The 14,873-nt window shown below is 39.0% G+C and overlaps 1 protein-coding gene across 5 annotated transcripts; it reads right to left on the reverse strand.

Moving 5' to 3' along the window:
* Positions 1 to 1,323: 1,323 nt before the first annotated feature.
* Positions 1,324 to 14,873, reverse strand: LOC121298259 (glucocorticoid modulatory element-binding protein 2-like). 5 transcript variants are annotated; one of them, XM_041225277.1, is made up of 11 exons: positions 14,069 to 14,873; positions 11,821 to 11,983; positions 7,996 to 8,025; positions 6,612 to 6,700; positions 6,200 to 6,330; positions 5,803 to 5,906; positions 5,519 to 5,706; positions 5,134 to 5,205; positions 4,791 to 4,928; positions 4,077 to 4,199; positions 1,324 to 3,491 (listed from the first exon to the last, which is right to left on the reverse strand). In XM_041225277.1, the coding sequence occupies exons 2-11, from the start codon at positions 11,949 to 11,951 to the stop codon at positions 2,872 to 2,874; spliced, it is 1,626 nt and encodes a 541-aa protein (XP_041081211.1). In that variant the 5' UTR covers positions 11,952 to 11,983; positions 14,069 to 14,873; the 3' UTR covers positions 1,324 to 2,871. The 5 variants fall into 5 exon arrangements, with proteins under 5 accessions (XP_041081211.1, XP_041081212.1, XP_041081213.1 ...); XM_041225278.1 differs by having other exon boundaries at positions 6,200 to 6,327; positions 14,069 to 14,867; XM_041225279.1 differs by lacking the exon at positions 7,996 to 8,025 and having other exon boundaries at positions 14,069 to 14,869.

The following is a 14,873-nucleotide window of genomic DNA, read 5'->3' on the forward strand; positions in this document are numbered from 1 at the left end:
ACTGCGTACCTGAAAATAACACTACACAGGTTCTTGTTAGCCCAATTTCCGACACAGTTGTTATTTTTTAAATGTAACTCTATACCAATGTAATTTACATATACAGCAATGGGAGTGTATTCTGGTTTTGCATAATATAACCTATCTGTTTCTGTAGGCAAAGGAGATGTGTGCATTTCTGTTCACGATATGATAAGAAAATGCAAATAAACCCATGTTATCAACGCTCATTCAATTTGTTGCCCAGGTAATAATCTATAGTAATTATAACATAACATAACATATATATATATATATATATATATATATATATATATATATATATATATATATATATATATATATATATATATATATATATATATAAACTTCTTAAGTCTGAAATACAATTCCTCGTTTCAAATTGTTAGAAACCCCTCCCTTTTCGAATTTAGAATTCCTTGTTTGGAATTCGTGGGTATCCGTCTCTTCTCCCTAAATGGTATACGACCTGTAATAGCAGTTAATTAGCAACCAATTTCGTTTTTTCTATCAATGTCTTTTTTTATTACATAACTTTACCATTTTGATTTGGTCCTGTATTTTTTATTACTGTATATTTAAAAATATTGATGTTGTGAGCTGTGTAGGTAATGGGTTCCAATTCAGTTTTCAACACAAAACAGCTTACAGGTATACTATATATCGTAAGTGTTTGGTTTTCATGTACTTTTGTATCTCCAAGACTGCACAAAACAGCCTTGAATGAGTCTATGGACCATTCTGGAAAACAGACCTCTGCAAACAACTCTGACCCAACATCTACAAAGGAATTAGAGGCAGTAATTGAGGAATAATCACATCCCTGCAGAATAATCTGCTCATCTTGCAGACCCCACACACTGAATGTATGCCTATGTGCCCATGGTGGCCTGCACTACGCTGACAGTGTTATGAAAGGAGTTGCTTTTTTGTATTTCTATAACATATCCAATGGTACTAAGTTGTCCCTGCCAACAAAGACAGCATTTCGTTATGAGTACATTTGGATATGGGGACACATTCTTTACAAGATGCAGTATCAATTTAACAATTCCTGTATTAGGTGGTATTTCAAACAGAAGACTTTTTAGTTAGGTTATTTTGTTCTTTGGGTAAACAATTATGACAGCTTTTTTGTAACGTTTTTGTTTTTTCTTTCTGAGTTTCTATTACTGGTATGTAAATAAGGTGTGTTAATATCACTCTAGCAGTGGCATGTGATCTCACTGCAAATGCCAGAACCAGTTTGGATAATTCCTGTATTTTTGAGAAATAATTGCGTGGGGTGTATCACGGTCTAAATATACTGTAGATATTTAATGATTAAACATAACAATTTAAAACAGGTAAAACAGGTGCATTTGAATATCATCTGCAAACTTTTTTTGTGAAGTTCATTGTAAAGCAAAACAATATTTTTCCACACTTCCAAAACACAAAGTTGTTCACTATCTGTTAAACTGTAAACCAAAAGTCTATATTAAATAAAGAATGTTTGTCATTTTTAGTATCATTTTGTAAAACATTTTTTATTAAGGCATTCCTAACATTTTGACAACAGAATTCCTGTAGAAGCACTATCTTTTTTTTTTTCTTCATAAGCTGTAACATGTACACGTTGTTTGTAAACCAAATGCAAACACTGTATTTTGAATAATAGTTTTGCTATGTTACACAGCTGAAAAGTAAAGTGAGCTGTACTTACTGAACAGTTATGGACAAAAAATAACAAGCTTTTAACATGTACTAGTATATTTTTTACATATCAATTTTGATAGCTATTGTGTGTTTTAATTACTAGACTATTGAAGTGAAATTAAATATAGTTAATCGCTGAAAAGGGCTGATCTGTGTAAAAATATCATTTAAAAAATTAAGATTGCAAAATTTCTTTAGTGAAAATAGCGATGTGGGGTGAAAAATACAACAATGCACTGAGCAAAGTGCCATTTTACAAAGCTTTGATGATCAGTTCAATCAGTAATTGGAAAAAAAAAAGGACAAACAGTTGTCACCACTTTTGTGACACATTTTTGCAATTCAGTCTGGGGTTGGAGTTTATAGCTTGTTTCTGCATTTGAAAATAATTCCTGTGCATAGGCGTTTGATTTGGCTTTTTAAAAGTTTAAGTTAGAGTATTAAAGCTGTGACTAAAATAAAATATAAAAAATGTATTTCAAGGTTTAAAAAAAAAAAAAAAAAAAATGGAATAATGACCACTGTACATACAACTATTTAGGACTGCCAAATACAAGTCTGAAAGACTAAGAAGTTTGTTGTACCATAATGAAATAATAAACTCACACAGTTGTTGAATGTGAAATACATTTATGATTACCTCAAAAGCATATTCCTGTATTGAAATTTATTCTAGCTTAGCCTTGTTTTCTGGTTTTAGCAAAAAAATATAGAGTGCATTAATTTGGTAGATTTCAGAATACCTTTGTCAGTAAATGTAGTAAGTAATGAGAACAGTTCCATTTGAAATGTTGCAATTTGCCAGGGTACTTAGAATTGATCTACAGTCAAACTGATAGATAAAAAAAATGACTTCTGATAGATCAAATTACTTATTGATAGTTTGGTAATAGTTTCTAAAGGTAGCAATATACACACAACCTTGAAAAGGTCAACCTTTAAAGATTTTGCATTTCATTATAACAAAAAAAAAGACAATTTGCTATGCATCAATACAATTAGGACTCCACACGGTTATATTTTCAGCCTCAAAATATGTAACATGTCATAGACGCTTCAGACTTCTTACTAAAAATCAATTCACCAATCCAAGCAAAATTCAGAACATTCAAAGTTTTCAAAAAATGGAAACAATCCCCTTTTATTTCAGTCCTATTGCTTTTCTCCTTGTGCGTCCTTCACTTCAGTCACAGCAGACTCTTCTGCCTGGGTGACCGAAGTTTCAATGGTGCTTGTTGGCACAGCCATTAAAGTACCTCTGGCGGCTGTCATGTTTTGCAGGGTCGCTCCCAAAGCTGGCAATGTGAGTAACTGGAAAGGGCTCATCACTTTCACAAGAGTGCTGCCATCCTGGATGGCTGCAGTGCTCAGGACAGTCAAGTTCGATGCGTCTGGCTGGATCTCTACTGCGTTCTGAACGGCTGTGCCCGGTGAAGCCAGCACTGTATAGCCTCCCAGAAGAGGAGAGTTTGTGGTAGTGAATGTCGCAGTCTGTTGGGGGGCGTTACTGACTGCAGACACTACTTTCCCCAAAGGCAGGTTTGTCAGTTGAGTCACTGGCAAAGCAGAGGTCAGTGTAATCTGAGTAGGATGTGCTGAAACATGTGCAGCCACAGAGGCAGGTCCTGACGTGGCTCGTGTTAGCCGCGGTCGTTTGGGAGTGGGAGTGGTAGAGACTGGAGTCAGAGTCATCAGAACATTGTTCAGGTGCTGAGATTTGCTTTTCAGTTCTTTGGCTCTTTTGCGGTGCTCATCACACTGCTGTTCCAAAGCTGCAAAATAAAATGAAACCACAGGCTATTCCACTACATGCTTCTGTACATTTTCCAACAACGAAACACATAAATAGGTACACAAGCATTAAAACAGATATTTTTTAAACTCTGAAAGCTTACCTATGACTGATATTAATAACATTTAAAAGTATTTCCAAAAACTGCTCAACTTTACAGGATTGGCATTTATCAACAATATCATCATTTTAATATCTACAATCATGAAATCGAATGTATTTGTTTGGCATAAAGACAAAGTAGGTTTCTTCTTTTTTTTTTTTTTTTTTTTTTTTTTACTGGTAAAGTATCTCATCATGGGCTTAAAAGGACTGCAAGGTCACATGGCTGTATCTGATAAGCTTTACAGTCAAAATACTTTTTGTCAGCTTTTTAGTTTTAGTAAATCAAATGTATTTCAGTCTAAAGTGTTTACATTTTCTTTTTTAAATTGAGTCTGTTTCTGACTCTTTAAAAGCACTTTGGTTGTCAGCATTGTTCTTTTAGCTCAGATCTAAGCAGTCGCAGTATTTAGATCCACAGCAGTTTAGATCAATCGAACAGACCCCGTGGGTTCTTACTCACCTACTAAGCTACGAGTATACTGTTCTCTGTAACGATCCATCTGACTCTTGTGACTTGTTAATACCTTCTTTACCAAGTCCAACATTCCAAAGTTTTGCACAATATTATTTAACAATGCAGCATCTACAAAAAAAAAAAAAAAAAAAAAAAAAAGATTTTTTACAAGAAAATGTGCAATGCTTGGTTTACATCTAGGGAGTCAAGTTTGGTAAGAGGCATATGTTTGGACTACATATAGGTGGAACCTGCTTGCAATGAAGGTGCGTCCCCTGCAGGGGTGAAAAGTAATTGCTTTGTAAAAAGTGAGTTATATGAGTTATAGGGACTTTTCTTTGACTGACAGAGCTAACTTGTACATTGTAATCATGCTGCAATTGTATCTGATTTTCAAAATAGAATGCCACCTTGAAAACTGCTTTTATCAATCCAATTAGAGAGATTACAGAAGGAACATTACTGCAAGGAAGTTTGGGCAAGTCAATTATTTATTCTGTAATGTACAAGAAAACAGTTTAATATTGGACTTGTTATCCTGCTTAGAGAATATTCCTTTCCCCTGCAGTTTTCAATACAGTGATGGGCTAGTACAGTGAGAGCATCCCCTACTTCTGATATTAGTCTTAATCAAGTAGGGAACCTGTTAATATTAAAGTAACACAACACACTCCTTCCAAGAACACACACATAGCTTGGCCACCCCTGTTTGACACTGACCAGTAATCTGTAAGGGAGGCTGTTGAATCCTCTCTTGTAACCCTTTCAGGTTCTCCTTCACCTCTTTCTGAAACTCCTCGATTACTTCATCCAACAGCCCCGCATCCTTCAGCCCACGCCAGAAAGTTACAGTGTCCTCTGCAAAAGAAATACAAAAACAAAACAGAAAAGACTACTGAACAACAACAAATAGCAAAACCTTTGTAGCAGGTGAAGAATGTAGTCATTTATTTTTCAGACTGCAAGATCACAGGTTGATCTACAATAGGGCAACGGTAGTTGAGCCCAAGCACAAGAGACATGGGTAATGTGTAACTTGATAAACTACTGTCGTGGCACCTACCTCCAATTGTAGTTATCCATTCAGCACTGTCGTCTGATGGTTCCACTGTAAAAGTAGCAGGTGAACCATTCACTGTAAACAGAATAGTCATAAGTACATCTGAAGCATAAAGGACAATCAAATAATGTCTCAGTTAACAAAGCAAATACTGTACACATGGTACATATATACGGCATTCACGATAAATGCTACTTGACCCTATCAAGTGCATTCACCACAACAAAAACAGATCAACATCTTCAAAATCAAAATCCTTCAGGTTTAATTTACATGGGTTTAATTCAATTGTTTAATAGTGTAGCATAATATAGAGTTAAAATAAAATCTATCGTATGACTGAAAAGATTTGAATCTGAACAAAATTATTTTTAAATAGATCACTCACGGAGGGCTTGAAAGTTTGAAAGGCAGTTACTATCTGCTGATGCAGGGGTAATGGGAATGAACTCTGTTGACTGCTGGCTGCTAAAAGAGGCCCTGGTTCCCACAAGGTCAATTTTAGTGCTGCGGCAGGTATTGGAGCACACCTTTGCATGCTGGTAGAAATCCAGCTCTCCAGAATCCATGATTTTCCTGAAAGAATGGAGTGCAGCTTGTCAAGAAGGAAACTAGTTGTTGTTCATCATCATAATTATTATTATTATTATACTATAGCATATACATACATACCTTAGCATGATACCGTTCAGGCGAATTGCTCTCTTCCAATCCTTCAGTGTGGACTTCCCAGCTAAGTGCACAAATTCTTTAGGGCTGATCACATGCTCATTATACTGCAATAAATAAACAATCACATTTCAGTATATTGGGTTACCCCTCTGCTGCACAGTAATGTCATATGCTGTGCAGTATGTTGCAAGGAACATTAAGCGTGGGCACTGGGTTGCAGGTAGCTAAACAAATCTACAGCCTAAAAACAGATTGTGATGTTTTTTGTTTTTTTTTCATGGCAGTATGTTTCTCCCTGTCTACTCTCTACCTGTATTTCAGGTAAATGCTTATTTTTAAAACATTTAGCACTTTTAAAACAATGAGAATGGATGACAAATGGAAACACTGGACCCACCTGGACACACTTAATGTTAATCCCTGGACAAACAAACTTCTTCCAGATCAGGTTTGCTCTGCTGTCTCCGCAGGTTATGGGGTAAATAACTTCAGGCTCCAGATTCTCCACTTCTTCTGACAGTTTTACTGCTTTCAGAAAGCACACAAGTCATATTATTACTAGACGTGATATGAGAAATCACACCATCACATTTATTTCTGACAGCATTTCCTGACCATTTGTTTCCATAACACAATTAACCTTTTGTATTAAACATCATTCACAATTAGCCATTTTATCAAACACACTTCTCTGTTATAGGGCTTGCCGAGAGACAGTTGATTTACAGTTAATTATTTAATGTGCACACACAGTAAGTACTACAGAACATTACAACATCACTATTACATTTGATAAGTCTGAAGAATACCTATTATTGCTTCTTTCTCTAAAAGAGTGGATTCTGTGAATGTTGTGGTTTCAGTCTCAGCCTCCATGCTCTCTTCGGTTAAACCTTCGCTGTTTGAGCAAAATACAGGTATTATTATTACAGCCAAATTTACTGCAGTTATTGTAACTGGTGCAAGTCACCTAATGGTGTTTACAAAGCCATGATATTTATTACAAAGGAAACCGTCATTACCAGTGACTAACTGACGAAGTGCCCGCCCCTGTGTGTATTTTCTGTTATATGTTGTGTGGGGTGTGTTAAATGTTGGTGTATAGTCATTGGTACACAGGATATAAACAGGTCTGTGTAACAAGAGTGTTTAAAATGTATATTTGCATTTAGGCACGAGGATTGCACAGCACTTCACGTGCAAGTAAAATGTAATATGTGAGCACGGGGAATTGCACTTTATTAATGATAATGATTAATTGAATGATTGATTAGAGGTCGAGTCTCGGTACAGCTGCATAAAAGCAGCATGTTTTCACATACTTGGGGTTGTGTGTTCGGTGAGTGGAGAATGGGATTAGAGACGGAGGTAAAGATAATAAGAATAGTTAAAAAGTATTAGTAGTAAAATATCTGCTCACCGTGTTTTGTTTAGTCCGTTTTGTTTGTCTGGTTATTTTGGCGAATGTGCCGTGTCCTTGTTTTGTATTGTTACAACCGTTTATTTTATGTCTGTCTGTTCATTCATTAAATGCTGAGCGAGACCATTCGCTCAGCTCCACCAAACTCCACCTCTCTCTTTGTTTATTTTCCTGTTTCTGGTCGGACGTCCCCCACTCTGGCTGTCTTTGTGACACTAACACAGGATAGATTTACAAAGAGCAATGCAAGCACACTCCACTCTACTCCATGGCCTGAAACTGTGCCTTACGAAGGTTTCCCATATTTTCTGTGGCGCAGAAATAGGTGTGCTTCAGTAGTAATAAGTTAAACCAATGCAATGCTAAAGCACAGGAATGGGCTGCTTTAATCAGATAGGGTATGTTTTTTTTTTTATTCCAGCACTCTTTGACATGTATTATTTATTCTACTGTATGTGCATACAAATATTACAGTTTTAGTTTTTTCCTGATACCACTCATTTATTAATATTGTAATTGTATTTATTTTTATTCTGAAATAACATCTGATAACAGCAGCAGCATTCTTTAGTGATTCTGGTCTTAGCCCCCCCCCCCCTCAGAAAATATTAGACCAAAACCACAAAACCACCACATGTAAATAAAAGAAAGATCTGAACTGTAACAGTGTGAGTGTGCAGGCACGTCTATCACGTCTATCTCAATTTTGAATAATTCAAGGGATCTTTGCTTATATACAATCAATTACATTGATAAAAAGAAACATACTGTACCATACAAAGAAACAAGTTCCTGTCTTCATTCTGTCCCCCGAAATGAAGAAAACAGATTTCCAAATATTTTGTATGTGAATCATTACTGGTGTTTCCAATTGATCTAGTCAGATATGATCTAGTCAGATCTTCTCACAGTTTTAACCCCTACAGATTTGCATGCAATTTGATTTCTTATTAACCAGTGCATATTGAATTAAATATGTACTGTCAAACCATGCAATATATATATATATAAAAATAAAATCATAAGTAAAAAGATGCTGTTTGAAAACAGACCACATTCAGCTAATGCACTCACACGTTATTTAAAATGATAGATACATTTTTCTGCAAAAAAAGTAGTTGATTAAAAATGGAGGAAAAAAAAAATCTATTGAAATCAACATTTTATACCAGTAGAGTGTTTAGTTTGCACAGGTTTCATTAATGCATGCTTGAGAAATATCTTTGGTCCACCTCATAATCTGGTCTACATTTATGCTGCTTTTCAAGCCTTTGATGAGATACTTATACAGACATTCTGACATGTTGCTAGGAAAGTGAAGAGTAGTAATTAATACAAAAAAAATCTGACATTTATTAGCATATAAATGAAGGGATTGTGAGAAATCCCCAACCATGCATATTTTGAAATTCTAATCATATTGTTGTACATCTCCCCTTATACTGTTCTGGGTTTGTTATAAACGTACTTTACAGTCTTAAAATAAACACAAGGGCTAGTAAACTGAAAATATGATGGAAATAATTTATCTAGAGGATTCATTTTGAAAAGACCAAATAAAAAATATGCTAAAACCAGAGTCTGACAACAGTAAACACAACTCTAACTTTGCAACTTCGCTGTGCTGGCTCCAATTACTACTTTTGTGCAACTACAATACTTCATTCAATAAATCTGCTATTTGTTTTGTTTTTACTTAAGCAGTTCCTACATTGTATCCACTGTCATTTGCTCTTAATGTGCAGGAATGTCTCCAAGAATAGCACAGTGCCATGGCAAGAAGGTGTAGGAGGTTTCTTTGTGGAATCTGTTGTGTCTGGCTCCATCAGACTACGCTGTAACAGATAGTTAAACAGAGCTCCAGAGGAAGACAACAAAGTAGAAGGCACAAGCCCAACTATAATGTTAGGTTATTACCATAACCCTGGTTCCCTGAAAGAGAATGACAACCATTACCGAATGGGAAGAGCCTCTCTCCGTCAATCTCTGAGCAAATATACAAAAGCTGCCCTATCAGGGCCATGTCCTCACAGTAGCACATCGTCATTTTCTTTCGAAATCAGAGGTCAGCTGGGGACACGACCTTGAAAGGTAATGGTTGTCATTCTTTTTCAGTGAACTAGGGTTATGGTAATAATCTAACATTCCCTTTCAATTCGAATGACAACCATTACCGAATGGGAAAGCTGTATCAAAGCTGTCGTGGCTCCAGATTACCGACAGTACAGCCCCACTGCAATAGCAACAGAGCCCACATGATGCCTAAGGGCATGTCGCCTGCAAAACTCTAGAGCCCAGAGGGTCTTGTTCGGTTTGTCACATCAAGGCGGTAAAAACGCACAAATGTCTGACTACCTGTCCATGTAGGAGGATTGCATAACTCATCTAAGGAGGCACCATGAAGGAAAGCCCACGAAGTTGCCTGGCCCCTTGTAGAATGGGCCGTAATGTCCCCCGGTAACAGGGACTCCATCTGTTCATACGCCAAGCGTATCGCATCTGTCACCCAGTGCGCTAGATGTTGCTTCGATAGGGCCTGACCTCTAGAGCAGGACCCGTAGCAGACAAACAGCTGGTTGGACTGTCTCAAGGACACCGTCCTATCCAAATAACAGCACAGAGCCCAAACTGGGCATAGTGTGTGTTGTCTACGGTCCTCCTCTGACTCGTGCAGGGGAGGTCTGAAAGTTTCCAAAACCACTGATTGGTTAATATGGAATGAGGATACCACCTTTGGCAAAAAGGATGGATTTGTTCTTAATGTTACCTGCGAGTCACTTCCAGTGAAAGCCATACATATGTCATCAATGGACAACGCATGAAGCTCACTTAGTCGTCCGGCGGACGTAATGGCTATTAAAAAAGCCACTAAAAAAGCCACAGGGTGCAGTTCTGCTGACGCCATGGGCTCAAATGGGGGACCCATAAGGGCCCGCAGTACCAGTTCTAGATCCCCCTTGGGGACCATACTTTTCATGGGAGGACGAAGCCTCTCCCAAATCTGTTCCACCACTTGAGGATGCAGCCTCCACTCTGAGCTGTCTGAAGCTCCTCTGGACAGGAGGTCTGCTGCCCTGTTGTCCACACCGGGGAGGTGAACTGCCCTGATGGAACGCAAGTTTCTGTACGTCCAGGACAGGAGTCTGTGCACTGCGTGGTGAAGGCCTGGTGAGCGCAGGCCGTCTTGGTGATTTATGTAGGGTGGCGGACCTATACGGAATTGTAAAGCATATCCGTGTCTCATTGTCGATAGCACCCAGGAGTCCTGGGTGCAGCCTTGTCACCGGTTGTGGGGGGGTTTGGTGGCAGCTGGGGCCCTCTGAGGCGGTCTCCCTTGGGTTTGGGAGGGGGTGGGTCTTTCTTAGGCCCTGGCCTTGGTTCAGACCCATTCACCTTGGCAGGCTGCCCATGCCACCTTGGGCGCTGACGGTAAGCTGGAAAGCGCAAAAACGTGGAGGCAACCTCCGTGGCCTTGTGGGACCTCTCAAGGCTTATATCAATGGTCGCCCCAAAAGTCTGCCCCGGTGTAATGGGGGTGTCCAGTAGCGCCACCTTCTCGGTCTGCAAGGTTTGAACAGACAGGTTGGGTCTTTATCCCCCTTGGTGAAGGTGGAACCTTGCACCAAAACCGTGACCGTGTCCTCGATAGTGAGGAATATGCCTAGGCCCACTTTTTGGGCTCCTGCAGTAAGAAGCAGATACTCTGCTGTTCTGGAGGCTGAGGGTGCAAACGTTGGGTTGCTCCAGGAGGAGCGCACCAGTTCCAGGAAGTCCTGGCATAGGGGGAGGGCATGATGTGGGTGCCCTTTCTGCAGACGGAAGCGGTTCCCCTTTCCCTCTTGTTCTGCTGGTCAGGGAATGTCCATGGCTGCAGCTGCACGCTGCATTAGGGCCCGGAACTCTTCCCTCTGCAACACATGTGGCAAGGATGTTACGGAGCCTCCCACCGTGGCCTGCCCAATGGAGGCAGCTGGGTCTGTGATGTCCGATCTGGACGCTGATAAGGATAGCTCGCCTGAGCTAGGGGGTCTAGACAGAGGGGATGGGGAATGGCGCTATGTACGACCTGTCTCAGAGAGATGAAAGAGAAAATGGCAATGTGCTACTCTGAAAAGTCCCTCTTCAGCAGGAGGTGGGCGGGACTTCCCCCTCACAGCAGGGCCCTGATAGGGCAGCTTTTGTATATTTGCTCAGATTGACGGTCAGAGAGGCTCTTCCCATTCGGTAATGGTTGTCATTCGAACTGAAAGGGAAATTAATGTTCTCAGAAGATTTGCTGTGTTCAGTAGTCACGCCCCAGTTCTATCTCAGTTTTGTCTGATATGGCCCTGCTCTAAACAAACCAAGGGTAGGAATAACGCCTTTTGGAGATCATCCCAAAATGCTTTATGTTCGTGTATAAAATAACTTACGGCCCCCGTGTGTAATCTTCTGGTTTTATGGTCAACAATGCAACGATGTTGTAAAGGTTTATAGTATTGTGTGTAAGGGAACAACAAAGTATAAAGGATATTCTTTGTGTTAGATATATGTGTTTGTGAGTGTGTGGAGGGGGGTTCTGTTAAATAGGCATAGAGTTCTTTGAGTGTGGCACCTACCTCTGCTGTGATAAATCAGTTGTTACCAGCACTGTCTTTACTTCCTCCAGGGCACTGCCATCAGCTGCAGTGTCAGGCGTTGTCACGACAACCACCTCCTCTACGTGCACACTGACTTCAGAAGACGCCATGGCAGGAGCTGCTGTGAGCTGCGCCGATGACACTGTGAAGACAATAGAAGGAACCACTATAAGTCACACTGATATTGTTGTTAAATCGGACTGGTTTACAAAATACTTTATGCAGATAAGGGAAGTGCAGTGTATGCATTCCAGTTCTCAAATACAACACTGTCCTGACATCACCACAGGAGGCTAATCAGTAGGCATCAAATGGAGAAATGAAAACATATAACAATGAGTGTGCAATTTCAAAGAAAAACTAGACAAAGCCAGGGAATCTAAAAAAAAAAAAAAAAAAAAAAAAAAAGAATTCATTATAGGGAAGCTGTATTACAATTCAACCACAAAATGGGTTCAGTGGTATCCAGGAATGTTTCAGCCCAGACAGCAATTAGTCTGGGATAGGCTGAAAGCTTATCTTGAGGGCAATTTAATTCCACCCAAGGCTGAAAAAATAGGCCCGAGGACCCCTTATTTAACTACTGCAATGCAAGGCTACTGAAATTAATTTGAAATACTACTGAATATCAGAAAGGGCAGATCAAAACTTGCCTTGGATCATATTTATTTATTTATTTATTTTTAGCCCTGGAACCTACAACTTAAAAAAAAAAAAAAATACAAAATGTACCCCACTGTCAAGAGCTGATCTGTCCCAGAACTGTTAAAACAAATAACAGAAGAGTGCCAGGTCTGACCAGCTAAAATCACAGGGATGGGCTGGACTTTGCATTTGTAAACACTGAATATAATCCTCATAGCAAAAATATTAAACTCGTTTCATTTAGTTTTGTAGCTACTGCACAACACAACCAGCATAAGTGATGTTCCAAGTATCTTAACCCTGTCTGCAAATTAACTACACTACTGTACAGTGCAGTACCCAGGCCCAGGAGAAACAACTCTAGTTAAAGTCTACCAACCATAACAAGACACCAGTCAATGGGGTGAACTGTAATAATGGTCCTAGTCGTTGATAGATGAAATGGTAGCCGTATTAGTCCAGAGACAACAGACAAACGAGATGTGATACCTTTTACTGGACTAACTAAAATAAATAAATTAATTAATTTATTAATAAATAAATCACAAGCTTTCAAGACCACCTCAAAGGTTCTTCAGGTGTCGATGATCCTAGTAGTATTAATATAAATCTTGCCGCTGTCACACTCACCTTTTTCTGTTTTACTGTAATTACTTTTCGCCATTTGGCACAAACATATCAGACAGGATTTATATAACGTTATAGGTATTTACATTGGACGTTATGTCATTAAAACAACTTTTATTGGTTGGTCTGTCTCTCTTCGGATACGTTATCATTGTTTAAGTGTGTACATGTTACATAAGCGTTAACAGACTGCCTGTGAAGTTGTCTCTCCAGACATCTGCTTGAATAAAGACAAGTCTATTATTTATTTTTGTATTCCATTTCGAATATTTTGTTGCAAAAACCAATATGACAAAATGGGAAAACAAGGCTGAATCCGTTTTTGTATTTTAACCTCAGAAACTGGAAAATGAAAAACGAGTCGTTTTCTGGTTTTCCAATTCTGAATGCAAAAACGACTTGCCGGAATGTACACGGACCAACAGAAGTCTAACTTGCATTTGTCTTTGTATTATTATATTAGGCTGAGAAGACGGCCTATTATACACAGTAGAAATGCAAGTAAACGATGTGGACAACTAAACGCCTTTGGCACGAATAAAACCTTTTAAAATATATACATTTTGAACACTAAATCAACCAAAATATGTGTGTGAGGAGTCTACTAACGTAGTAGCAGAAAACAGCCTTATAAAATAATAATACGAGAACATTCTGTAAGTTGCAATATGAAAAGGCGGGGCCGGGTTTATTTTTGGCTAATTTCTTCTGCCCTAGTTCAAATGCGCGCTCACGTCAAGAACGTTGCTAGGGTAAATTGCCTCGGGAACGCGCCACCAGCCAGACGCAAAGCGTACCGACGGGTGCCATGTTGACGCTCAACAATCAACGGCGCGGTGGGCCGTATTGTCCGTACGGCACTTCCAGGGTGTGCGTCCTGACGCTCTGCCACTGATACCACCCCCAACCCCTTTACCGAGAGATTAGGCGTTGTGAGTAAACATTTTTTTCTTACCTTTTAATTTGGAGAAGGAGAAGAAATGGTTTTAACTTTCAATGGTGGGCAAGAGGCTGAAAAAGATGTGGTGACGTGCGCGTCTACAAACAGTAATGGTGACGCAGCGCTGAAAAGCACGGGGGCGGAGACGTAGTCGATACGTCACTCGTTAGCTCGTCGCGGGAGCTGCCTTGCATTCGCAGTCTGTGCTTTGCCATAGCGTTGTGAAGTAGTTGTTAAAAGCCGAAGCTGGGGAAAAACACATTGTTGAAGCTTGATTTTAATTACAAAACAAAAAAATAAATAAAAAATAAAGCTCCACAACGGCACGTTTATTTACTTCTATTCGAAATTACCCAAAGAATTAACCATTGCAGGGTCGTTAAACATCGGTTCCTGTAACAAATTCACCATACTGTTTTTTGAACAGAAGTCCAACTGATTTCTGCACCGAGAAATAAATAAATTATCGAATAAAAAACGATGCTATGGTGTCTGCTATACCACTCGTGTATCTTGCATATACCACACAGGACTCTTCAACTGGGATTATGTTGTTTAGAAGCTATTATGATCGGGTAACCCTGGGATTTGTATATCAAATTTGTGATTATCATTTACTGTTGTGCTACACTTACCGGTGCCTAAAACATTGCTTTTAGTTGAATGCATATGCCTAAAATGTTAGTGACAAAAAAAAAAAAAAAATGTAATATGCAAGATACCTTATAATCATTGGAATGGTATTATTTTCAGTTACACTTGGCTGGACTGGTATGGAAAAGGACAACTAGTGTTAATTAGTGATTGGTTTTAACTGAAT

Source organism: Polyodon spathula, chromosome 23 (genome assembly GCF_017654505.1).
Source record: "Polyodon spathula isolate WHYD16114869_AA chromosome 23, ASM1765450v1, whole genome shotgun sequence".
NCBI lineage: Eukaryota > Metazoa > Chordata > Actinopteri > Acipenseriformes > Polyodontidae > Polyodon > Polyodon spathula.

Coding starts and splice junctions, on each gene's coding strand:
- LOC121298259 (XM_041225277.1), bottom strand. CDS start 11,951: ATGGCGTCTTCTGAAGTCAGTGTGCACGTAGAGGAGGTGGTTGTCGTG. Junction 5,907..6,199: donor TTAACATTAAGTGTGTCCAG/GTGGGTCCAGTG, acceptor TATTTATTGCAG/TATAATGAGCATGTGATCAG. Junction 5,707..5,802: donor CTGAACGGTATCATGCTAAG/GTATGTATGTAT, acceptor CCATTCTTTCAG/GAAAATCATGGATTCTGGAG.